Source organism: Prunus dulcis, chromosome 5 (genome assembly GCF_902201215.1).
Source record: "Prunus dulcis chromosome 5, ALMONDv2, whole genome shotgun sequence".
Taxonomy (NCBI): domain Eukaryota; kingdom Viridiplantae; phylum Streptophyta; class Magnoliopsida; order Rosales; family Rosaceae; genus Prunus; species Prunus dulcis.
This window is the reverse complement of record NC_047654.1, coordinates 13,340,185-13,360,661: the sequence shown is the minus strand read 5'-3', so window position 1 is coordinate 13,360,661 and position 20,477 is coordinate 13,340,185. Positions and strand designations below refer to the sequence as shown.

Sequence of the window (20,477 nt, the reverse complement as noted above, 5' to 3'; positions counted from 1 at the left end):
ATACTTGCCTCAATTTACTATTATCTCATTTTAATACAGCTTCGAAATCAAATTCAAAATTAAGCGACTGAAATAAAAGCAGCTCCCCTAGGCTTTCTGGTAGCCCAAAGAGAACAAAACCCACCCCCAAAAAAAAAAAAAAAAAAGATTATTTCCACACAGAATTTAGATTATTTTTCCTCTTATTAACCTCAAAATGAAAAAAAAGCAAAACTGCAATGGGTATGGACATTTTGGGTCAGGCGGACATTGGGCCGGAGCCCAAATTGAAAGAGTTCAAAGCACGCTTCCCGCCCTTTCTTTGAGTCTTTGCCGCGCCCATCCTCACTTTTGTCTCCTCCTCCCACTCTTTTGTCAAAGTGAGGTGGATATCGGATGATTCAGATTTCAGATCTGTGCGTGTGTGTGGGTGTGTTCGAGAGAGAGAGAGAGAGAGAGAGAGTCAAAATGTTTGGGAAAGTAAGAGCGTCTTCTTGTCCGGCCGAGAGCCTGGAGAGACCGCCGTCCAAGATTCTCAAAGACGATTCTCTCTCCATCTACGGTATACACCCACTCACTACTACTCTTACTTTTTTGCGATCAATTTTTGTACCCTCAGATTCAAATATGATGTGTTGTTTGCTTGAGGCTTTTGATTTTCAATTGAACCCTACAAGATTTGATTTGTCACGTAAAAGAGTTTGTTCCGGCGACAAAGTTTTCCTTCGCTTTGTCACCGGGCACCGCTATTTTCTGCCTGCCGCCTGTTTGATAATATGTTTCGCTGACATTTATTTGAAGCCCCTGCCATTGAGACTGTTTCTTGTTGCTCACTGTGATGCTAAAGTCATATCTCAATATTTTATTTTGGAAGATATGTGCAGTAAATTGGTTGAACAAAATTTCACTTGGGTATGCATCTGCAAGGGCACCAACACTGATTGTCGTCATGAATTTCCCTTTTCTTTGATGCAGAGGCTACACTTATGAAGCTTAAATTGGGTTCTAAAAGCAATTTGAGTCCATGCTCCAATGAGGTTGTAGGGGAGATATGTAACGGTTCTACTTCAAGCTCTTCCAATTCGGAGCCAATGAAGATAGATTTGAACTGTGCTTCTGCAGCGGCTTCTCGGGGTCATACAGAGGTGGCCAGCTCTTCCCCGGAGCAGGAGGAGTTTATGACATTAGACACAGATTGTTCTTCAGTAACAAGTTCTACAAGTTCTACTGATTGCCATTCTTTGGGTACCTCAAAACAGCAACGTAGTGCAAACGTTTCAGTTCTCTACCTGTTTTCTAAATTTAAGAGAGCTCAAGAGGATATCTGCTCATCCTCTGGAGATGCAATGACAAAAGAGAGTGCTAGTATTTCTCCAAGTTCTAGCGGTTGCCAATCTCTTAACAGCACAGAACAACGTTTGGAAATGGAATGTGTCAACTCTTTACCTGCTAGTCACATATGCATGCTCTGAGCTGGGTTTATAAAATTGGCTTTGGGTTGTGCCTGATTTGGCACTGGGAATCTGATGTGGTCTTTGTGTTTTATTGATCAGTTGAAAGCCAATTTTTTGTTGTAATTTTATAATCCCAATTATGAGGGAATGCTTAATGTATGGGAAATTATGTCAGCCATTAGCAAGCAAAGATATGCGATGAAGTTTGTGTTTCGTTTTGTCATCGATGAGCAATTTCAGTACAATGTCCTGATTTTAGTTTGAAAGCTTGTGAACGCTTCCATGGTGAGCACAGGAGAAATCTTTCAAAATCTATCAAGGCACTCTTATTAATTAAGAATCGATACAATGCCACCAGGAATATAAAGTACAAAAAATTATTGAAGCTTCTCAAAATTACAGATTTAACATGTAATTCCTGAGGGGTTATTGTCTAATATCACATATAAATGATACAACGATACATGTGCTCAGAAAACTCTTTCAAAACTGTGTCCCTTGCTAGAACTGAGTATTTAAGTGACAATCACTCCCTCAACCATGGTTCTTGAGCTGGCGTCCACTGACATAATTCACCTTCTTTGAACCAGAGAGCTGAGTAGTGCAAATAGTGAATGAGAAAGAAAAGTGGGAAGGGTTGGAGAAGAGAAATATCCATCAGAGAAGAGTAAATGATACCAAAAAGAAAGCCTACCTATTTCGCGCTTGCCATTTTCAGGGCTGTCACTCCCATGAACGACATTCCTGCCAACATTTTCATACAAGACCTTGTCCCATTAGATTTCAAATACACATATATGATGATATATCATAATTCAACTACCAAAGGGTAAGGAGCCCAACCTTCCTGTTTGAACAGCAAGATCCCCTCTTATAGTTCCCGGTTCAGCTTGAAGAGGATTTGTAGACCCAATTAACTTACGTGCTGCTGCGACCACACCAACACCCTCCCATGCCTTGCAAGCAGTGCATCATTATCAGTATTCTTGTAATAAATTAGCTAACATATACCTTAGATTCATTGATTTCCATGGAATACACAAAATAGATGAAAAAACAAGGGTGAATCATACATACCATACACACAACTGGGCCAGATACAATGTAGTCAATCAATTTAGGGAAGAAAGACTTTCCCTTGAGATCCTTGTAGTGCTCCTGAAATAACAAAAGTCACACATTATACATATAAGAGTTACATAGTCAGATCATATCAACTTTGCCGTGAGTTACATAATGCTCCTGAACATTGTAAATGAGATTACAATTACGTGTTTCAGCAGATTGATTGCACAGAATACAGAATACATAATACATAGTAAATGAGAGATTGAATCTCATAACCCGTTATGGCCACTCCAGCATACAACTCCAAATTTTTTTCCTTTTCAATTGAAATTATTTTCTCCTTGGACTTTGAGCACAAACTGCTTATTATGAATGCTCCATTTGCTTTATTCATCAAATACGTGAATTAAAAAGTGTGAGCACACAGAACTACTAGAATCTCAAAATGTACAGTTGAAAGCTTTTTTTTTGGTTTTTATAAGGGAGGGAAAGAAAAGAGCCAAACCTCTGCCAAATCTTGGGGGCACTGGAAGAGCTTCAAGCCAGTCAGTTTAAACCCCTTCTTCTCAAACCTAGAGATTACCTCTCCAACCTAAACAATTCAATTTCAAATTATATGGTCAAAATTAAGAATACCAAGATTAAATTATACTGAATTTAAAAAATAAAATAAAAAGGTTTTTCTACACCCCAGTTAATTAATTGGGGTCAATCAAAATTCAAGTTTTTGTCTTTTCAGAGCCCCAACAATTGAAAATTCCGGGGCTCAATCAAAATTTGAAATTTCATAAATTCCCCAAAGTCTTACCAGCTGCCATTGCCAATTAGCCCAACACAAAATTCAGCTGTTAAAAGTTGAACAAATAAGTATAGGAAATGGAGAATTAGCTTACAAGGCCACGCTGAACTCCGTCAGGTTTCACCATTATGTATGTCTCATCAACTTGTTCCTGAAAACACACAGACGAATTAAAATTCCATAAATTTCAATTGGGTTTCCACTAAATTTTAAGCAAAAACAAGGGTTATCAATAATTATTGAAAAGAGAAAGAGGGTAGGGGCAAACCAGTGAAGCAACCAAGTGGGGAAGAAAGATGCGAGGTTTGGCGAGGGTTTTAGCATGAGGACGAGATGGGAAAAATGAGAAAAGATGGCACTTTGAAGGGAATGCTGATAGCTGGTGGTGACGGGTGCGTAGGTGATTCTTGTGGTGGGCGTAGGATAAGCTGCAGCTTCTCTCAGCTGCTGAGCGTTGAAGGGATGAGGAAAAACATGGACTTGCTCCGCCAAACACTGCCAGAGTCTCCATTCTGTCTGTGCTTCTCTATCCCCTCTTTTTCTATCTCTGCACGTGTTTATATATTGTATTTACTTTCTTATTTGAATTTCTATTTATTTTTAATAACATGTATATATTACTCCCGGGAATTTCTCTTATGAATATGCCCTTCAAATAATGCCAAAAATATTCTTGTGCAAGTTTCTTTTTCTTTTCATGTTTAAGTCGAAAACAAATATGTTCAATTCTATTTTTCTCTTCATGTGACTACCATGTGATGACAGATACAGGCACTAATTTTTTTATAGTTGAAGTGATAGTCTAAACTAGTTTCACACACACACACTACCAAGGTGCTATGAGAGTTCAAACGTGAGACTTCTGCAAGTTAAAACCCTTTTTCACTCGGCTAGACCCTGTTGTCATAGATGTCAGCACATATTATATAAAACCAGTGACACCCAAGAACCTGTCGTCAAGTATTGTCATCTTAACTTCAATTCTTTTCTTAGTTCAGCAAAATGAACCAGAATTAACTCTCCAATTGTGTGTTCTTCCACGTAGTGTACTTGCTCTTATTTACTGATGACAAGACATATAATCATATAGCCAATTGATGCTACGGAATCTGAACTCTTTAGAATTCTTCTTTATCAGAGACACAGTGGGATTTTCCTATTTTTCATCACCAAGCTACATTAGAGGGGTGACCTCTGTGATTGTCACCTTTGGTCATTAAAGAATCAAAGAAATGTTGTTTTGTACAATTGAAATTCAGCCTATATGCACACCAAGACCAAGCCACGAAGGCTTCTTCTTTATTCCATCTGTTTAATCACCCCAACAGCTCAAATTGAAAGCCAAACTCACTTATTTTCTAACTGCTCCAACACAGAGTTTGCAGCCATTGACATAGAAACAAAGTCACCCAAGTCTCCCTTCCAAGAATCCTGGATTGTTTTATTTGAACTTAAAGCTGAACTGTGAGTTGCGATATTTTTTTTTGTTTTTTGTTTTTTTTGAAACTGAGCTCTGAGTTGGGATTTAGGAACCAAACCAAAGGTTTAATTAGCACTTCCAGCAGGAGGCAGCAACAATGGGCTTGGATTTCCAACCAAGAACCAAGCAACCTTTTTCTTCCAAAATGGTGTAGCCTTCACACACCTTGATCTTCCCAAGCCATTGCTTGGCATTAACGAGCATCTTAATAGGTGCAGCCTGAAATCCTGCACGACTCATTCTCCGGCGCCACTGATCAACCCTCTCATGCCTCTCCACCCTTGCTGGTCCCTCGCAGCTGATTATGTTCTTGATCTCCTCAGCAAAGTAGAATTGTTCCATCTTGGCACGCCGAGTGTCGTATTTTGGTAGCATGGCATCTAGGGAGTCAAAGATTGCAGAGTAATAGTGCAGTGCCTCCATAAATCTCCCAAGAAAAAATGGTCCATTGTGGCTTGAGTCTTGCTCAACAAGAACCAAGATTTTTGGTGAGAGCTCATGAACCATCTGCAGAACTGAATTAAGAGCTCCTCTGCTTTCTTTCACCACACAATGCAACTGAAGAATGCTATTGACAACCAAGACTTCACCATCAAGCAGTTTGATGTCCTCAGGACGCAGGTTTTCCAAGTTGCTTTCCACCACTGAAAACTCCAAATTTATTCCCAAGCGGTCAGCATAGGCCTCAAGCTCATCCCCAATGATTTGCATTCTGTCACCATACAGGCCAACACCAGTTATTCTTAGGCGGCTAGGTGGCTGACCTGCACGGGTAGCAAGGCTTTCGATCAAGCCGCGCCACTGGTCTCCATGTGGCAAACCAAGGGTCATCCCCAAGTCCACCACATGAACATAACTCTCTCCCTCAAAGGCTTCCAATATTGATGAATTGGCCACAAAATGACCAAACTGAATATGGGGGCAAATCTCATAAACAAGGCGCAATGCCTCTTCCTTCTTGTCCAAGGCAAAATCTTTGGCGTTCATTGGGGATCCAATGAACCCAAAAGCCCCAAGTGGTTGAACCAGGGCTAGGCGGTTCGCAAGGCCTTGGACAAAACATGAAGCCACACGCTGAAAAGAAGAGCCAAAGACCAAAGCATTGGCCCGAAGCTCAGACAGTAAAGCAGAGGCATGTGACTTATCGCGACAAGCAACAGCTTCAGCACAAGCAATGAGGAGCTGAACAAGCCTCATCCCATCAGCAGTTCCATCCTCCTCTGCTCCATTTCCCTCAGCATTGGTCATGGCTGCTGCTGCCTCTTCAACAGCCTCAGCAGCAAGGTATCTTTGTGTATAAGTCCATATATGGTCTCGGAAATGAAGCCTTGGTAAGGTGTTCAAGCTATTAGTGCTGCTGCTGCGGCTGATACTGCCGTCGGTAACACAACTGTTATTGCTTCCACCACTATAAAGGCTGTTATGACTTGACATGGATTCCGCGATACTTATAGTTCTTTTCAGCCTCTTGTGGTTTCCGCTTTCATCCAAATAAGGGAAGGTCAAGGCAGAAGCATTGCCCTCCTCCAATAAGGGCATGTATGGATTAGAATAGCAAGACATGGCAGAGTGACTGATGAGATCAAAAGCACTCATTTTATTAGTCCTTTCATGATTGATCATGTACTCTTCTGGCATGAAGTTCCGACTAGGAGCCATTTCTTGAGCCTATCCTTCTCTCTCTCTCTCTCTCTCTCTCTCTCTCTCTCCCTCTCCCTCAGAGTATATTCAACAACGCTCTGAAAGACCCTATTGCCAAGCAAAAGGACTTAAATAGGCCAATTCCAGCTCTCTCTTGTTGTCGGAGCTAACAAGGCGAAAATTATAAAACTCGAAATAAGAATTTAGATGAATTGATGTCTTCTTGGAGGTAAACACACTAAATTTTAAGGTTTAGAGTAATCCAAAGACAAGGCAGTCTCTGCTACTCTCCAAGAATCTTGGATTTTACAGTTTGTCCCTCTTCCTAGGTGGTGTAACTACATCATTTCTATGCTGCTGTAATTGAAATACCTTCTTAGGTATATGTCATTTTCTGCATTGTCCTATTCTCTCTACAGCCTCCTGCCCTTTTTACCTCCCTTAATCTTTCACACAGTAGCAGAGATAAATTTTTTCTCTGAGCCATTTCATACATCAATCCAGATTCCAGCCAATTGGCCAAAAAACCTCTCCAATGTTTTTGGGTAGACTAAGGTTTTCTTACTGGCCCTTTCAATGACACTTAGGAGGTGGTGATCCCTAAGAAAGCTGATTTTTTCTTAGTTTCATTTCATGGGTTGTAAATACCAACTTCCATCTCTGCATTCACCAATTGGATTTTACGATCATCTTTTGCATGTGCACATAAATTATGAACAATTTAAGCAAGTGGGTTTTGTCAAAGTGAAAATTGTAGGCCAATTTATGAACGAGTCAGAGAGGATTGTCCCCACATGTTAAATTTTGCTGCATGAAGACCAGACCAACCCCAAAATGCATTTTCAATTGAATTGATTCTGTTTTGCCGGCTTGCTTGAAAACAATAAGAAAATACAAGCAGATACATGTGAAAATGGATATGCATTGGGACGTCATAGAGCCCTCTACGCTTCTATATGTCTGCACCTATGTATTATATTCCAATAATTCAACAATAATATATGGCTTGCTCATTTTTCTAATTAACACGATCGATACAATCAGCGTAGAATATTCTAAGCCTTAATATTTTGCAACAAGAAAATTCAACTCAGTTAGCTCTTATGTTCCCTTGCCTGGTCAAGTGTCGCCGTGCCTTGTAACCGAAGAAAGAAAAAAAAGAAAAAACGCGTTACCGCAGCACCTATAACTGTCATCTAACAGTCGGGCAGCCGCAGCAAGGGAAGCTTCTGCTGCAGAAGCTTATGTTTAGTTGTTCTTCATTCTAAGCTAAATCATTAGCATATTGCATTGCATGCAGGCTTTGTGCAGATCAATGATTTTAAAATTAAGAATAGGGGCAACAACTCATTCTTCTTATATAACCAGAAAAACTAGTTTTTTTGTTTTTTTATTAAAGGCCAAAGGCCAAAGAATTTATTTATCAATATAATGCAGAGAACACAAATCATCTTGAAAGTAAGAGTCTCCATCCAATAACATGTACTCATTACAAGATAAAGAAAATTTAACTAATTGATAAGCCACAAAATTACATAGACGAGGTAGATGTCGCAAGGATACCTGGATACAAATAGGAAACGACGAAATAACTCTTTTAGTCCCTCTATCAACTCTCCTGCCATGCTCATGTCAAATTCCTCTATCAACCTAGAAAAAACTAGATATTTTACTTCTTATTTTATGCACTATAATAAAATTATGATAGAATAAATTGGCTTTGTAAGAAAAGAGGGACCATTGAGCAAGAAAATTTGGATTGATGCACTACGTACAAATAAATATTAACAATGAACAAGACCAACTAAGTACCTTTATAAATAATATATATTGTACAGAAATATAAATTTTATTAAAAAATAATAATTGTGATATCAACTTGGGCCCTAGAAATTGCTTTTGTTTGTATGTATATATCAACTTAGGCATTGTCTATCTATTTCTTTGCATGCTGGGAATGGATAGATCATGTGAGGTTCCAGGGAGGCAGAGGGTTTTGGGCTTCACCAACGGGCTACAATGCATTCATCAGGGCTGGATTTCTTGCTTGGTTACCCACTAGTTGAAATTGACTTGGGAATTTGGATAGATTCACCACACAAGGAATTACATTGTTCTATCCTAGCTTATAATGTTAGATCTACATGTACACCCCCAATATTTTGTGTTAGAATCTCCTTTTCAATATCGCTCGTATAAAAATAAAAATAAAAATATGCTAGACAATTAGAATTGTTCCCCAAATAGTAAAGTTCTTTCAGAAATAATCCTCTTTTAAATTCATCCACAAAATGTAAATTTGAGGAGAAAAATCACTTAAAACCCAAGTGCAACTATTCCTAGTTTCCCCAAATTTGGAACATCCCCAAGCTTCTCTCCAAATCACTTATATCACTCACTTGGACTCATGGAAAACAGCCAAATGAATTTTGGGGGACATAAATTTCTAGATGCATATATCATTTCCATTACTGCATGGGGCCTCATTGCAATCTTATCCATGGATCACCTTGATATGATCAGAAGAAGGAGCAATTAAGCACATCATCAATACTAGGAGGGTTGGTTTTGGTTCATGTCCAATTAGGAATTTGGCATAGAGTTTCCCCATGTGTTATGCACTATAGAACATGTGTACTGAATATTCCTCATCTAAAACTGTTTGTAAATTGGTTAGTAACTATACACTTGTGGCTCTCCTATGTTTAATGTGGAATGATACTTTTAATCGCTTGAGCTACAAGTCCTCTTGTCTTTGTTCAGTATGTATTTTTTTTTTTTTTGGGTTCCGTATATGTATTGGATATTTATGATGTAGATACCTGGCACATGATGACTATGCCACAACAGCCCCACAAGCTAGCTATGGAAACCAAATCTGGATTCAAATTTCAAGCACGTACTTGTAAGCTCAAGTGGAATTAGCAGCATACTTTTCTTACATTTGTTTATCTACTTCTTTTGCTTAGAAATTTAATTTGATTGCGCCAATTGTAAGCAAAAGCAATCTCCCTGGATAAAAATTAGAGGGTAAAATTTAAAAAAGAAAAAACATATAAAATTCTTCCAAATTTCCAAGATGGAGGAGCTCTCTAGGCCGGCCATGCAACACTGCAGCTTCCATATATACTGCTACTTTTCTCAGTGCTTAAATATAATCAAATTTCATATATAGACAAAGGAAGAATTACAATACAAGAAGTAATATGCTAAATGAAATTCATACTCTTACTACAACAGTAAAAATTATTAAATTAAAAATAAAAAAAATTTATGAAAAAAAAAACAAGGGGAAGGATTTGAGGTAACCTTCATATATATGGGAACTAGCTTAGCTGAAATTTAATTTAAACTATAAATGTGAGCCTGGCTAGCTATGGATACGAAGGAGCGCAGACGATGCAAGCAAGCAAGAGAATGGCAGTGGAAGCTCCATCTTCTTCGACATTGGAGGTGCTCCTCTTGAATTTGCAAACTTTGCTTTTGTTACACTGTATTTGCTTCTGCTGCTGCTGCTGCTGGTGATGATATTGCTGCTTCTGTTCTTGTTGTTGCTGCCTTCTTTTCATTGCTTCTTCCACTTTAGACACCATCTTGGTCTTGGTTTACTTCAAAATTCAAAATAAAGCAGTTCAATTCAGAAAAGGAAAAGTAAAAGAAATAATGAGTTCAAAACATGCTTGGGGAACAGACATACATGCTCTTCTCAATTTATAGCAAAGCACTCTCACGTCTGTAATACCAAAAGTACCCCTTGGTATATGTTTATACATACATATGTCAGTTCGCGATTTGCAGGTGAAGGAGGAATGACTTCTTACATGTAAGGAGCGGAATTGTAAGATTTTTAGATAGTATTACGCAAGTGGGATGAGGCCATTTGTGTGTTAGTTGGATGGGGTCATAATTGCCAACATGTTTCAGTGTCTGGTCTTTTTCCAAAGTCACCACAACAACAGTCACTACAGCTGCGTTTGCATTGAAAATTTGAAATATGTATCTTTCATTCAAGTTTTGAAAGGTAAGTTCTGTGACCTGAGTTAGGAAACAAACTGATTTACTTTGTATAATTTAAAATCTAACACACATATATGAGCAATCATGTTTTATCGGCCTATTTAACACTTTCCGTTTCGATAGTTTGCCCTCAAATTCATTTTAGTCCTTATATTTGGGATCGATTGTCAAAAAAATTGACGAAATATCTAGTTTGGAGAAAAACTTATATGTTACCGGTTGCTTGTCTTCTTTTTCTCAGCGTGAAAGGAGCGACAAAAAAAATAAGGTGATGAAACCATGCCTTATAATTTTTTTTCCTAGTTTGAACAAAAAAGACAGTCGAGAACTTTTAGGTACAAAACAAAGGTGAGTTCAAAGTGAAATTAATATCAAACTAGATGGGTTTTCAGGAACAAAAAAGAAGAAAAAAGATCAAAGTAGATAGATGAAATTGCAGTGTACATAATGCTATTATTATATATTATAAACAATAATACATATATATATATATATACACCAGAGTCATGTAGCAGACTGGCACTACATGATTTTAAATTGTAAACCACTTTCATCTAATACAAAAACCATTAATATTCTTTCTCTCCATCATATTTTAGCCATCCGGCACACATAGGATTCTCTCCTACGTTGGAACAATGCTCAATCATAGATCAACTCATATAATTATCATAGCTGTACAAACTAAACTCACTTAAGAGCCTAGAGCTAGTCCCTTAATTAAGTATAAGAATATACAATTACATAATTGTGCTTGGATCAGTCGCCGACGCACAAATAGAAAACTTGCATCACCGGCTGAGAGTTGCCCGATAGCGTGCTTATGGTTTCATACATATCTATAATATGCATGTGAAGATTCTATATAATACAATTTGCTTTGTATTGAAGAACAAAAACAATAAAATGAAAGCTATAGAAATTGAAAGAAAAAAGACAATGTAATAATATGCAACTCTAAGCCCTTATAATAGGGATTTAAAGCTTTCCCAAGTTAGTCTTTTTGTCGTGCTCTGTTGAGTGACAGAGTCTTCATGTGCAAGACCATGTGACCATGTGTCCTTGATCTCATCCTCTTCAGGCTGAATGGCCTGCATAGGGCCCAAACGTCTCCCTCCATTGTCTATAGTTATATAGGCTTTAAAATTTTCCTCCCCTCTATCATTTTTTAAATTTCTAATTAACCAGACCCTAATCCCAGAACTCCCACTAAGTAATTTTCTCCTCAGGCAGTGTGATAGGTTATTGTTAGACTTAGAATAAGAACTATTGGATATGAGATCATATCTTAAGAATCGGGTAAAAGATGTGTTGATAAATCCGACAGATTACGAGGCTTGGAAATCTTTCGAACAAATTCACAAGTTATGTCTAAATGTATGATCTTGATTTGCAGTTTGTAAATCATAGAGATGAATTTTAAACTATATTCTACAAACAATCATCTCTCATTGAATAGTCAAATAAGATTAAATATAGTAATCCACCACACAATCATTGTATAGGTTATGATTTGATTATTCAACCAACTAATAAAACATCACATGAGCTTTGCTTTAAAAATATCTTGGAACTTAGCTTTACTTAGAACATCCCAACCGATATGTCAAATTGCCACATGAATCTTGGTTTACATGATTGGTCATATGCCTTTCATAACTTATAAAATATTGTCTTTGACTTTTCTTAACTGGGACTAAATTTTCATGAAAACAAATGCAGGGTTAGAATTCATTCAACACAAGGGGCCAAACCTCATAATAAGTAGATGGAGATGTGTTTGTTGTGAATGAAATGGACAAGCAATGGAAAGAGAGGTAAGATTCATGAACCCATAATTCTTGGCAAACAAGGTTGCAGGGGCCATGTTTTGAAGAAATGGGATGTTGGCAATTCTGAGAACAAGCCATTTGGGATGGTCAAGCCTTCAACCCAAGATAGGCATACTTGCTTTGGTTGGTGTTTAGTCCTTTCCTTCTTTAAGGGCACCAAAAATACAAATTACCCAATACATTGCAAAGATGATGTATGTCTTTCCTACATTCCTGGACTGTTCCTTGTAATATTGACCAAATTCAGTTGCCCTACTATTGGCTCTATGATTGGCTAAACCACATCCCCATTTTTCATTCCAATATTTTAGTGCAGTGGATACCAAATCAGAAGCTTTCAAATAAATTTATCAAATTGAATTGCTTTCTTCTCTTTATAAAGAGTCATCATCATCTTGGAATAATATTGGAATAATATTATCAAATTTTTATAAACAAGACGAAAGCCATTATTGGAATAATATTACGAGCCTCAACTAAACTGGTCGGGAGGGCAGGGATTAGATGAATTTATACACGCCTCAACTAAAAACCTAGACAACTGATCTCAAGGCCTCACAAACCTGGACGCCCTTGAATGACTTGACATTTGCAGTCTCACATATAATGTCTACCAGCGGGATCACAGCATGTAAGAAATCACTCTCAGTGCAATTCACAGTATCCATACACAAACTACCACAAACAAGCTCACATGGTTTAGTGCTACAGATGCCAATCCATCTCGAGTTCTCAGCATTAACCAGTGGACTAAACTGTATAAAAAGCTGCATCAATGGATATTTTGCTTTTGCTCCCTTTTACTTCTCAACCACAGAGTAAAGATCAGCATCCACAGCCAACATGGTGAAGTCAATAAACTTGGGATCCTTCAGGAGTCAAAACTGGCTCAATCATTCAATTCCATCATAGTTACTTACTTACACATTAAAGGAACTCGAAAACCCTTGAAATTCTATCTTGCCTTTGTATGCCTTGACAATATCAGGAACCACTGCTTCATACTTGCTCAAAATTCTCAGCCTGAAATTCTTATTAGTCATCTTGAGCACATAAGGAAATTTAACATCTTCCTTAATGAACCCCTGTGACAACAAAAGTTGTAGAACTGAGCACCTAGGAATAATTCTCTTCTCCAAGCTAAACAGTAAAATGTCTGGATTCTTGGAAATCATCGATGGCTTCATATTCAATTTATTCATGAAGAAAGGCATCAACTTATGGATCTTCTTCACCGAATTAATCATACACATGGGTTGCTTTCTGAATGCTGAATAAATCTCATCTTTTGACAAACCTAAACTTCTATAGGTTTCCAACTTCTGCTCCCAGCATGCCTTACTCATCCTTGCCATGGTACAAACAGCTAGAGCAAATAGCATTTTGTTGGGATCAAACCCCAACTCTTTAACATCACCAATAATCTCACTAACTCTAGAACCCTTCAGAAGCAACGTTCTTGGATTAATTAAGAACATTTTCACAATAAGTGACTCAGGTACACCATGGCTCCTAAAGATTGATACGTTTGGGTCAAGTACCTTTTCGAAATTATATTCAAGCATCCGGTGGCATCCCTTTATAGCCTTTGAGGCACTCACATCACTGCCAAGAAACCGCACAAGCGCTTGAAGACTTGGAATGATGTGGTTTTCAAGGCTCCTTGTTAGAACATAAGGCTCATTGGATAAAAGTTTGGGAATGTATAGCTCTGAAAGCCCCAAAGATTTCAAAAACTCGATCTTTGGCTTTATAGTCTTCTTTGCATCGTATATAAACAATTTAGGAAGCCTCATGGTCAAGGTTTTTATATCCTTTTCACTGAAACCATGACTTCTAAAGAGCTCAAACACCGCTTGAGCATCACTCTCAAGCACTTGTGGGTGTTTATTAAGCATTTTGGCAAGGCTAGCGCCTGAAAATCCCAAAGACTTAAACAACTTCATATTGGGCCCAAGTTTAGTGTCTAAATCAGCTAAAAGCAATCCTGGACGTTTGGTGATTAGGTTTTTTATATGGCTCTGAGTCAACCCGTGAGTTTTAAACAGGCTCAGAACCGAGTCAGGGTTGTGTGTGGCTTCAATCTGGAGCTTCTTGGCAACTGAAATTGCTGATTCTGAGGACAACCCACATGATTTTTGGAGGTAAGAGACTGTAAAAGATTGTTGGTCTGTTAAATTCGGAAGCACTTTAATGGGTTTGCGAATGGAGGCTGAAAACAAGAAGTAGCCATGGCTGAATGGAAATAGTGAAGCTCTGTGCTTTTGTTTTGTGCAGACTAAACGAAGCATTGGATTGAGAAGTAAAAGCTTGAATAATGCTTTACCTGGATTGTAAATGCAGCTCTATTTGAATGCTACTGATGTGCTTGAAGCATTGCCTTTCCCTTTCTCCTTGTGCAGTGCCGTTGGCTACCCTAATTGGGTTACAATTACAATACTTTGAGCTTTTCGGTGTTTTCACTGAACACGACGAATGTAACGACGTGTCGTTGATGGTTGCATTGTCAACGACGCAACGACGTGATATGGCTTAGCCCATTTGAATGTATGTGGGCCTGTGGCTGAAGAGAGGTTCGGGTATTGAGTTTCAAGTCGGCCCTGAAGCCACTATTTATATCAAGTATGGTTTTCTTGCCCCACCTCCCACTGCTCACCAAATTTCACCTAAGCCAAGCAATGTTTTTTAAAAAATTAAAATTACGAAGTAGAGTGAAATTGGATTTGAACCGGATTGGAGTTGAATCCAAGCAAATGTTTATGGGTTCTAATTCTCTAGATGAAATTTATAAGACACATATGTTGGATCCTTATCCAATTTAATAAGTTTCAGTCCCAACATTTATAAGTTTACCAAACAACGAACAAAATTTATCAGTTTAAATCACCGAACGCGGTCTAAAAGCCTCTATTATAAGGAGATGGACGAAGAACACTAGTTAAGAAACCAAATTTGGAATTAAATGAAGTAAGTGGGTGCTATTCATGAAAGAGTTGGATTGGATAGGGAAATTTTTGGCCCTATTGTATTGGATAATGAAATGGGTAAGGTATTGAACTTCTCCCAACTTTGGACCTAGTAGGATAGGGTTTTATAGGTCATCTTCTCGAGTGTCGGACCATTTGCCCCAATCACTTGGGTATGCATGTATGGAGGAGAGGAAGTCGTTTTCCTCCTTGCCCTCAATGTTTTTGTTTTCTTATTTTGAATTTATTATTAGCACTACTTTCTCTACTTTGGCCGTTTGGTGTGGGAAGTAAGAATAGTCTAAAATGTTATTGTGTCTTTATCATGATTATATATAATAAAAAATGTCATACCTTCTCAACAATAACACACGCTTTAAAACATGAAAAGGCAACTTTGTTGGTTGCAACGTTACATGTTCACGAGTTCTAATTGCTATCCATGCATATAAAAGAAAAGGGTTCAGTGTCATTGCCATAACAACAAAATAAAGATGAAAATGAATGTTAGGTTGTGTGCGAAATCCATGGTTGATTTGTGGCGCAAATACTATACAAGTGTCGAGAAAAGACAAGGTGATCAATGACTTTTTACGTACGTATGTCATCTAATATGTGCTTATTTAGCCAATAATATGTTGGTCTAATGACAACTAGTCTCTATTTTATTGAAAAAAACGTGAATTGAATCTCATAAAATTAATCACTTTTAAGTCTATTGTATATAAGGTGATCAATCACTTCCTACGTGCAACAACAAAAACACAAACTATCAAAATATTAGTAATCTCAGAACAAGTATCGAGAGAAGACTAAAGTGTGACATTTGTTACATTAGAAAAACGCAATTAGATTTGTTCCGTTGGGATCGATTTAATTCATTATATTTAAAAATCAACTAGTAATATAGTAAATAAATAAGTGAAACAATATTAGAAAACAGAACACACACCTGCCCCACATCAAATCGGAGAGAAATTTTTACGCAATGAGGATAGCAACCAATAACACAATGATACGTGACATAATTTTTTCACGTATCGTTCTGTTGAAGAAATTTTTTTTTAACCAATAGTCCCAAAACTTGACGTGGCAACCAAACCACCTCCGTCCTTTTCTATTATTTTTTTTTCCTTACAAAGAATTACAATTTACAGGTCCTTAGAGATTCGCGAAACCGACAAAGATCAACGTTGCGTAGCTCGAAATCATGACGGCACATCCTGACGCCCAAAGTCAACGGCTCAGTTGAATTTTTCGAGTCTCTCTTTCCACAGTGTCCTCTGATCGGAGCTCACGGTAAAGCCACGTAGGCACAGCACGAAGTGTCATAGCCCGCCAGCGGAGCATGCTCCATGGCCCAGTAACCGGCTATTTCGGTCTCCCATTGCCGCCCCCCACCCCTTGTATATTAAAATCCTCAATTATCGCATCTCTTTGCTTTTCTCACTAAACACTCTCTCTCTCTCAATCTGCCATTTTTCTCTCGAAGCTTCTTATCCAATCTGCTACCATGGGTAAGGATTTTGATAATATTATCGGATTCCTTTTTATTTTCGTCCCATTTTTATTCGATTTAAATTATACGCGACCTTGAACTGATCTCAGTTGTGTTTAATTTTTATTTTACAGGGAAGATCAAGATCGGAATCAACGGTATTTTCCATTTTCCCGCTTCCTTTTTTTTTTTCTTTTTCTCTTCTCAATTTGATGCATGTGGGATAATTTTTTTATTTATGTTTTTGTATTATTTTTGAAAATTAGGATTTGGAAGGATCGGAAGGTTGGTGGCCAGAGTGGCTCTGCAGAGAGATGATATTGAACTCGTCGCCATTAACGATCCTTTCATCACCGGCGACTACATGGCATTATTTCTTTTTCTTTTTTTCCTTTGTATTAAAATTTTTCATGTTTTTTTTTCTTTGAATGATCATGATCATGAAAAGACATTTGATCAGAGTTTTTAGCCGTCAGATTAGTTAATCAAGTATGGGTTCTGCTTTTGTGTTTTTGGTGGAACAGGTTTACATGTTCAACTATGACACTGTGCACGGTCGCTGGAAGCATAACGATGTCAAGCTTAGGGACGCAAACACCCTTCTCTTTGGTGACAAGCCCGTCTCTATTTTTGCTGTCAGGTATATAATGCGATCCGCGGATAAATTTTATATTCCATTTTACCAGTAATGATACAAGTAGAATACAAGAATTATTTCTTAAATAACTCTGCTTCGCATCACTTTTTATAGGAACCCAGATGAGATCCCATGGTCTGGGAGCGGAGCTGAATATGTTGTCGAGTCAACCGGTGTTTTCACCGATAAGGAAAAGGCTGCTGCCCATTTGAAGGTTTGCAACTTATATTTGGTTTCAACTTTGCTTACTTAATTATGTTATGTGATATCTTCATAAGCTGTCATATCATTGTTTTCGTTGTTGGGATTGCCTTATTTTGTTTGAGTTTTTAATTCTTGGTTTTCAGTCTAGCTTCGATCTATGCTTTTGGGCTTTTTGAAGGTTTGGAAGTAATATGTTGTTAATTTTGCAACTTTGTGGAATTTGAAATGTGGTATTTTTAACCTACAGAATGTGATTGGTAGGTTATATCAGTGTCAAGATTTTGTTTGTTACCGGGTGGTTATGGTGGGGATAGCATGTAGTTCCTCAAGTTTACGATGAGCCTTCCGTGTTTCCTCTCAAGTATTGAAGCTAGGAGTTGGTGCATGCTAGAAATTGGTTTGTTTACTGATTTATGATTGCTCTCCCAAACATGATTTCGGGGATTCTCTTATGTTTATCTGCCGTTTTCTTGGGTAAATATATTGTGGTCATGAGTGGTTAGTTGCCTTAGTGTATTTTCTTTGTTCTACTATCAGGGTGGAGCGAAGAAGGTTATCATCTCAGCCCCCAGCAAAGACGCTCCTATGTTTGTTGTGGGTGTCAATGAGAAGGAATACAAGCCAGATCTTAATATTGTTTCCAATGCTAGTTGCACGACCAACTGCCTTGCTCCCCTTGCAAAGGTTCATATCTATCTGATTTTATATGGTGATGTGTAAGGCATTCTTTGATGGTAGAGTTTGATGTCTTACAGTAATATTCTTGTATTATTTTGTAGGTCATTCATGATAGGTTCGGTATTGTTGAGGGTCTGATGACCACCGTTCACTCCATTACTGGTGGGTTCTTTGTTGTAGTTTGCTTTCCAATTTTTCAGGTTTTCTTCCATGTTTCAAGTGTTCATTTTGCTTTTCTGTTTTCTATGATTCAGCCACCCAAAAGACTGTCGATGGACCTTCTTCTAAGGATTGGAGAGGTGGAAGAGCTGCTTCATTCAACATCATTCCCAGCAGTACTGGAGCTGCAAAGGTAAAAAATGCATGTGATGGTTTTTTTAGACCCTCCCATATATGATAATGGGCTTCTTTGTTTTTTGTTTCAATAGTTGACTACTTCTCGACTGTTTGTACTCTTAGTTCTGTAACTCATTATGTATCTTCTCTTGCGAAGGCTGTTGGTAAAGTGCTGCCTGATCTGAACGGAAAATTGACGGGAATGTCTTTCCGTGTTCCTACTGTTGATGTCTCAGTGGTTGACCTTACCGTGAGGCTGGCAAAGTCAGCTACTTATGATGAAGTCAAAGCTGCCATCAAGTAAGAGTAGAGAAGAGTTTTCTTGTTCATATTTTAGATAATTCTTTGTCCAACCAATTTATTTTACGGTCAGGAACTTATGGTGGATTACAAAATCTTATCAAAACTGTGTCTTGATAATGTTATCTGCTTGATTTTTTTGTTCTCTTTCACTTTGTAATATATTTTATGGTTCACTTCACAGGGAGGAGTCTGAGGGAAAACTGAAGGGAATCTTGGGTTACACTGAAGATGATGTGGTTTCCACTGACTTTGTGGGGGACAGCAGGTACATGGGAATATGAATTAGTCCTTTAAATGACTGTCCATAATTTTGGAGATGAAATGGCCATACATTTGGGACGTGGGCCTTTCTGTAAGATATGGAAAAGAAAAAAAAAAGGTTTCTGATGGTGATTGATAGAAGTTCTGTGTCGAATCCTTATCTTCGTTGTTTTTCACACCTGTCAACTGCTGCGCCAGCCTTGTAATATAACACTAAAACGGGGGTGGTTTTTCCTTATGTTAATTGTGCAGGTCTAGCATTTTTGATGCAAAGGCCGGAATTGCTCTGAATGATAACTTCCACAAGTTCGTCTCATGGTACGACAATGAGTGGGGATACAGGTAATTAAACACCACCATGTCTCAAATTCAGTCTCACATGACATCCTTTTCTAGATGATCTTCTACTTTAGCCCGGTGGCATCGTGTTTTATGCTCATATGTTTTGTAATTTTCTGTGTTCTCATTTTGTTTGCTTTGATGCTATTGCAGCTCTCGTGTTGTCGACTTGATTTCCTACATCGCATCTGTTGATCATGCTTAGGCAGCAAGACTCTTGACTGCTTCTCTATCGGATGCAGTGTGTTACCGGAGTTATGCATATTGGTGTAGCCTTCATGTTAGTCAATAGCGAAGGCAGTGTTCGAAAATAAGATGAATAACACGGAATAGTGGTAGTTATTTAGGTTTCGGTGTGATCAGGGGTGGTGAGTTTCTCCCCATGTGTGTTTTAAAAGATGGACTTGAGATTGTTCTGTGCCTGATTATGTTCTTCACTGTATACCCATTGGCTCAGACTTTTTCATGTTTTATAACCCTCTCCCTCTCTCCCAGCCCCTCCAAAATCCAAAAGTACTCTTTCCAATCTTCATCAGAATTTCTTTTTTAAAAATGTTTAAACGAGTTTGAAACAAACACAACCTTTCCCCTAATTAAAAACAATTGACTTTTATATATACACAGGAAGCAACACGGGAACAGAGTCTGGTAGTTAGTTACGGCCCTATTCAATCACAATTTATATTTAGAATTACACGTTATGGAGACAAACCAACATCTTGTTTTGGGTCGCCCAAACACGATAGAGAGGATTGAATTATGGGTGTCGGTTTACCGGTCAAATCTACCCACAGTATGTCTTCAAATGTTTGTTTCTTTTCAATTAGCTATATGTCTCGTTTGGTGAATCGGCCTAGCTTGGACTTCTCTGTTTTAATTAAATTGAACTAGTATCACAGGTGTGACTCATAACGACTAATTTGAAATTAGTTTGAACAGTATAGTAGACAATGAATGTACTTCAATTCTTGGAAAAGTCTTTTTT

At 38.0% G+C, this 20,477-nt stretch overlaps 6 protein-coding genes across 6 annotated transcripts; 2 read left to right on the top strand and 4 right to left on the bottom strand.

The window, feature by feature from the left end:
• Window positions 1-220: 220 nt before the first annotated feature.
• Window positions 221-1,646, top strand: LOC117627638. The gene is made up of 2 exons (XM_034359799.1): window positions 221-541; window positions 955-1,646. The coding sequence occupies exons 1-2, from the start codon at window positions 376-378 to the stop codon at window positions 1,449-1,451; spliced, it is 663 nt and encodes a 220-aa protein (XP_034215690.1). The 5' UTR covers window positions 221-375; the 3' UTR covers window positions 1,452-1,646.
• An 88-nt stretch (window positions 1,647-1,734) lies between these two features.
• Window positions 1,735-3,884, bottom strand: LOC117627636 (nucleoside diphosphate kinase 2, chloroplastic). Its single transcript, XM_034359798.1, has 7 exons — window positions 3,569-3,884; window positions 3,395-3,451; window positions 3,007-3,093; window positions 2,511-2,591; window positions 2,277-2,389; window positions 2,128-2,177; window positions 1,735-2,027 (listed from the first exon to the last, which is right to left on the bottom strand). Exons 1-7 carry the CDS (start codon window positions 3,809-3,811, stop codon window positions 1,960-1,962), a joined length of 699 nt encoding a protein of 232 aa, XP_034215689.1. The 5' UTR covers window positions 3,812-3,884; the 3' UTR covers window positions 1,735-1,959.
• A 965-nt stretch (window positions 3,885-4,849) lies between these two features.
• On the bottom strand, window positions 4,850-6,439 carry LOC117628740 (GRAS family protein RAM1-like). The gene has a single exon (XM_034361252.1). It carries the CDS (start codon window positions 6,437-6,439, stop codon window positions 4,850-4,852), a length of 1,590 nt encoding a protein of 529 aa, XP_034217143.1.
• A 3,127-nt stretch (window positions 6,440-9,566) lies between these two features.
• LOC117628497 (uncharacterized N-acetyltransferase DDB_G0290199) lies at window positions 9,567-10,115 on the bottom strand. The gene has a single exon (XM_034360971.1). It carries the CDS (start codon window positions 10,012-10,014, stop codon window positions 9,796-9,798), a length of 219 nt encoding a protein of 72 aa, XP_034216862.1. The 5' UTR covers window positions 10,015-10,115; the 3' UTR covers window positions 9,567-9,795.
• Window positions 10,116-13,146: 3,031 nt separating this feature from the next.
• Window positions 13,147-14,682, bottom strand: LOC117628037 (transcription termination factor MTERF6, chloroplastic/mitochondrial-like). Its single transcript, XM_034360391.1, has one exon. The coding sequence runs from the start codon at window positions 14,559-14,561 to the stop codon at window positions 13,191-13,193; it is 1,371 nt and encodes a 456-aa protein (XP_034216282.1). The 5' UTR covers window positions 14,562-14,682; the 3' UTR covers window positions 13,147-13,190.
• Window positions 14,683-16,667: 1,985 nt separating this feature from the next.
• On the top strand, window positions 16,668-20,024 carry LOC117627715 (glyceraldehyde-3-phosphate dehydrogenase, cytosolic-like). Its single transcript, XM_034359923.1, has 12 exons — window positions 16,668-16,753; window positions 16,869-16,892; window positions 17,001-17,101; window positions 17,259-17,374; window positions 17,486-17,585; window positions 18,113-18,259; window positions 18,355-18,415; window positions 18,508-18,605; window positions 18,747-18,889; window positions 19,074-19,157; window positions 19,406-19,495; window positions 19,646-20,024. The coding sequence occupies exons 1-12, from the start codon at window positions 16,750-16,752 to the stop codon at window positions 19,695-19,697; spliced, it is 1,020 nt and encodes a 339-aa protein (XP_034215814.1). The 5' UTR covers window positions 16,668-16,749; the 3' UTR covers window positions 19,698-20,024.
• The last annotated feature ends 453 nt before the right edge of the window (window positions 20,025-20,477 follow it).

Coding starts and splice junctions, on each gene's coding strand:
- LOC117627636 (XM_034359798.1), bottom strand. CDS start 3,811: ATGGAGACTCTGGCAGTGTTTGGCGGAGCAAGTCCATGTTTTTCCTCA. Junction 3,452..3,568: donor CCCACTTGGTTGCTTCACTG/GTTTGCCCCTAC, acceptor GTGTGTTTTCAG/GAACAAGTTGATGAGACATA. Junction 3,094..3,394: donor ACGGAGTTCAGCGTGGCCTT/GTAAGCTAATTC, acceptor TGAATTGTTTAG/GTTGGAGAGGTAATCTCTAG.
- LOC117627715 (XM_034359923.1), top strand. Junction 17,102..17,258: donor TCATCACCGGCGACTACATG/GCATTATTTCTT, acceptor TTGGTGGAACAG/GTTTACATGTTCAACTATGA. Junction 17,586..18,112: donor AGGCTGCTGCCCATTTGAAG/GTTTGCAACTTA, acceptor TTCTACTATCAG/GGTGGAGCGAAGAAGGTTAT.
- LOC117628037 (XM_034360391.1), bottom strand. CDS start 14,561: ATGCTTCGTTTAGTCTGCACAAAACAAAAGCACAGAGCTTCACTATTT.
- LOC117628497 (XM_034360971.1), bottom strand. CDS start 10,014: ATGGTGTCTAAAGTGGAAGAAGCAATGAAAAGAAGGCAGCAACAACAA.
- LOC117628740 (XM_034361252.1), bottom strand. CDS start 6,439: ATGGCTCCTAGTCGGAACTTCATGCCAGAAGAGTACATGATCAATCAT.
- LOC117627638 (XM_034359799.1), top strand. CDS start 376: ATGATTCAGATTTCAGATCTGTGCGTGTGTGTGGGTGTGTTCGAGAGA. Junction 542..954: donor CGATTCTCTCTCCATCTACG/GTATACACCCAC, acceptor TCTTTGATGCAG/AGGCTACACTTATGAAGCTT.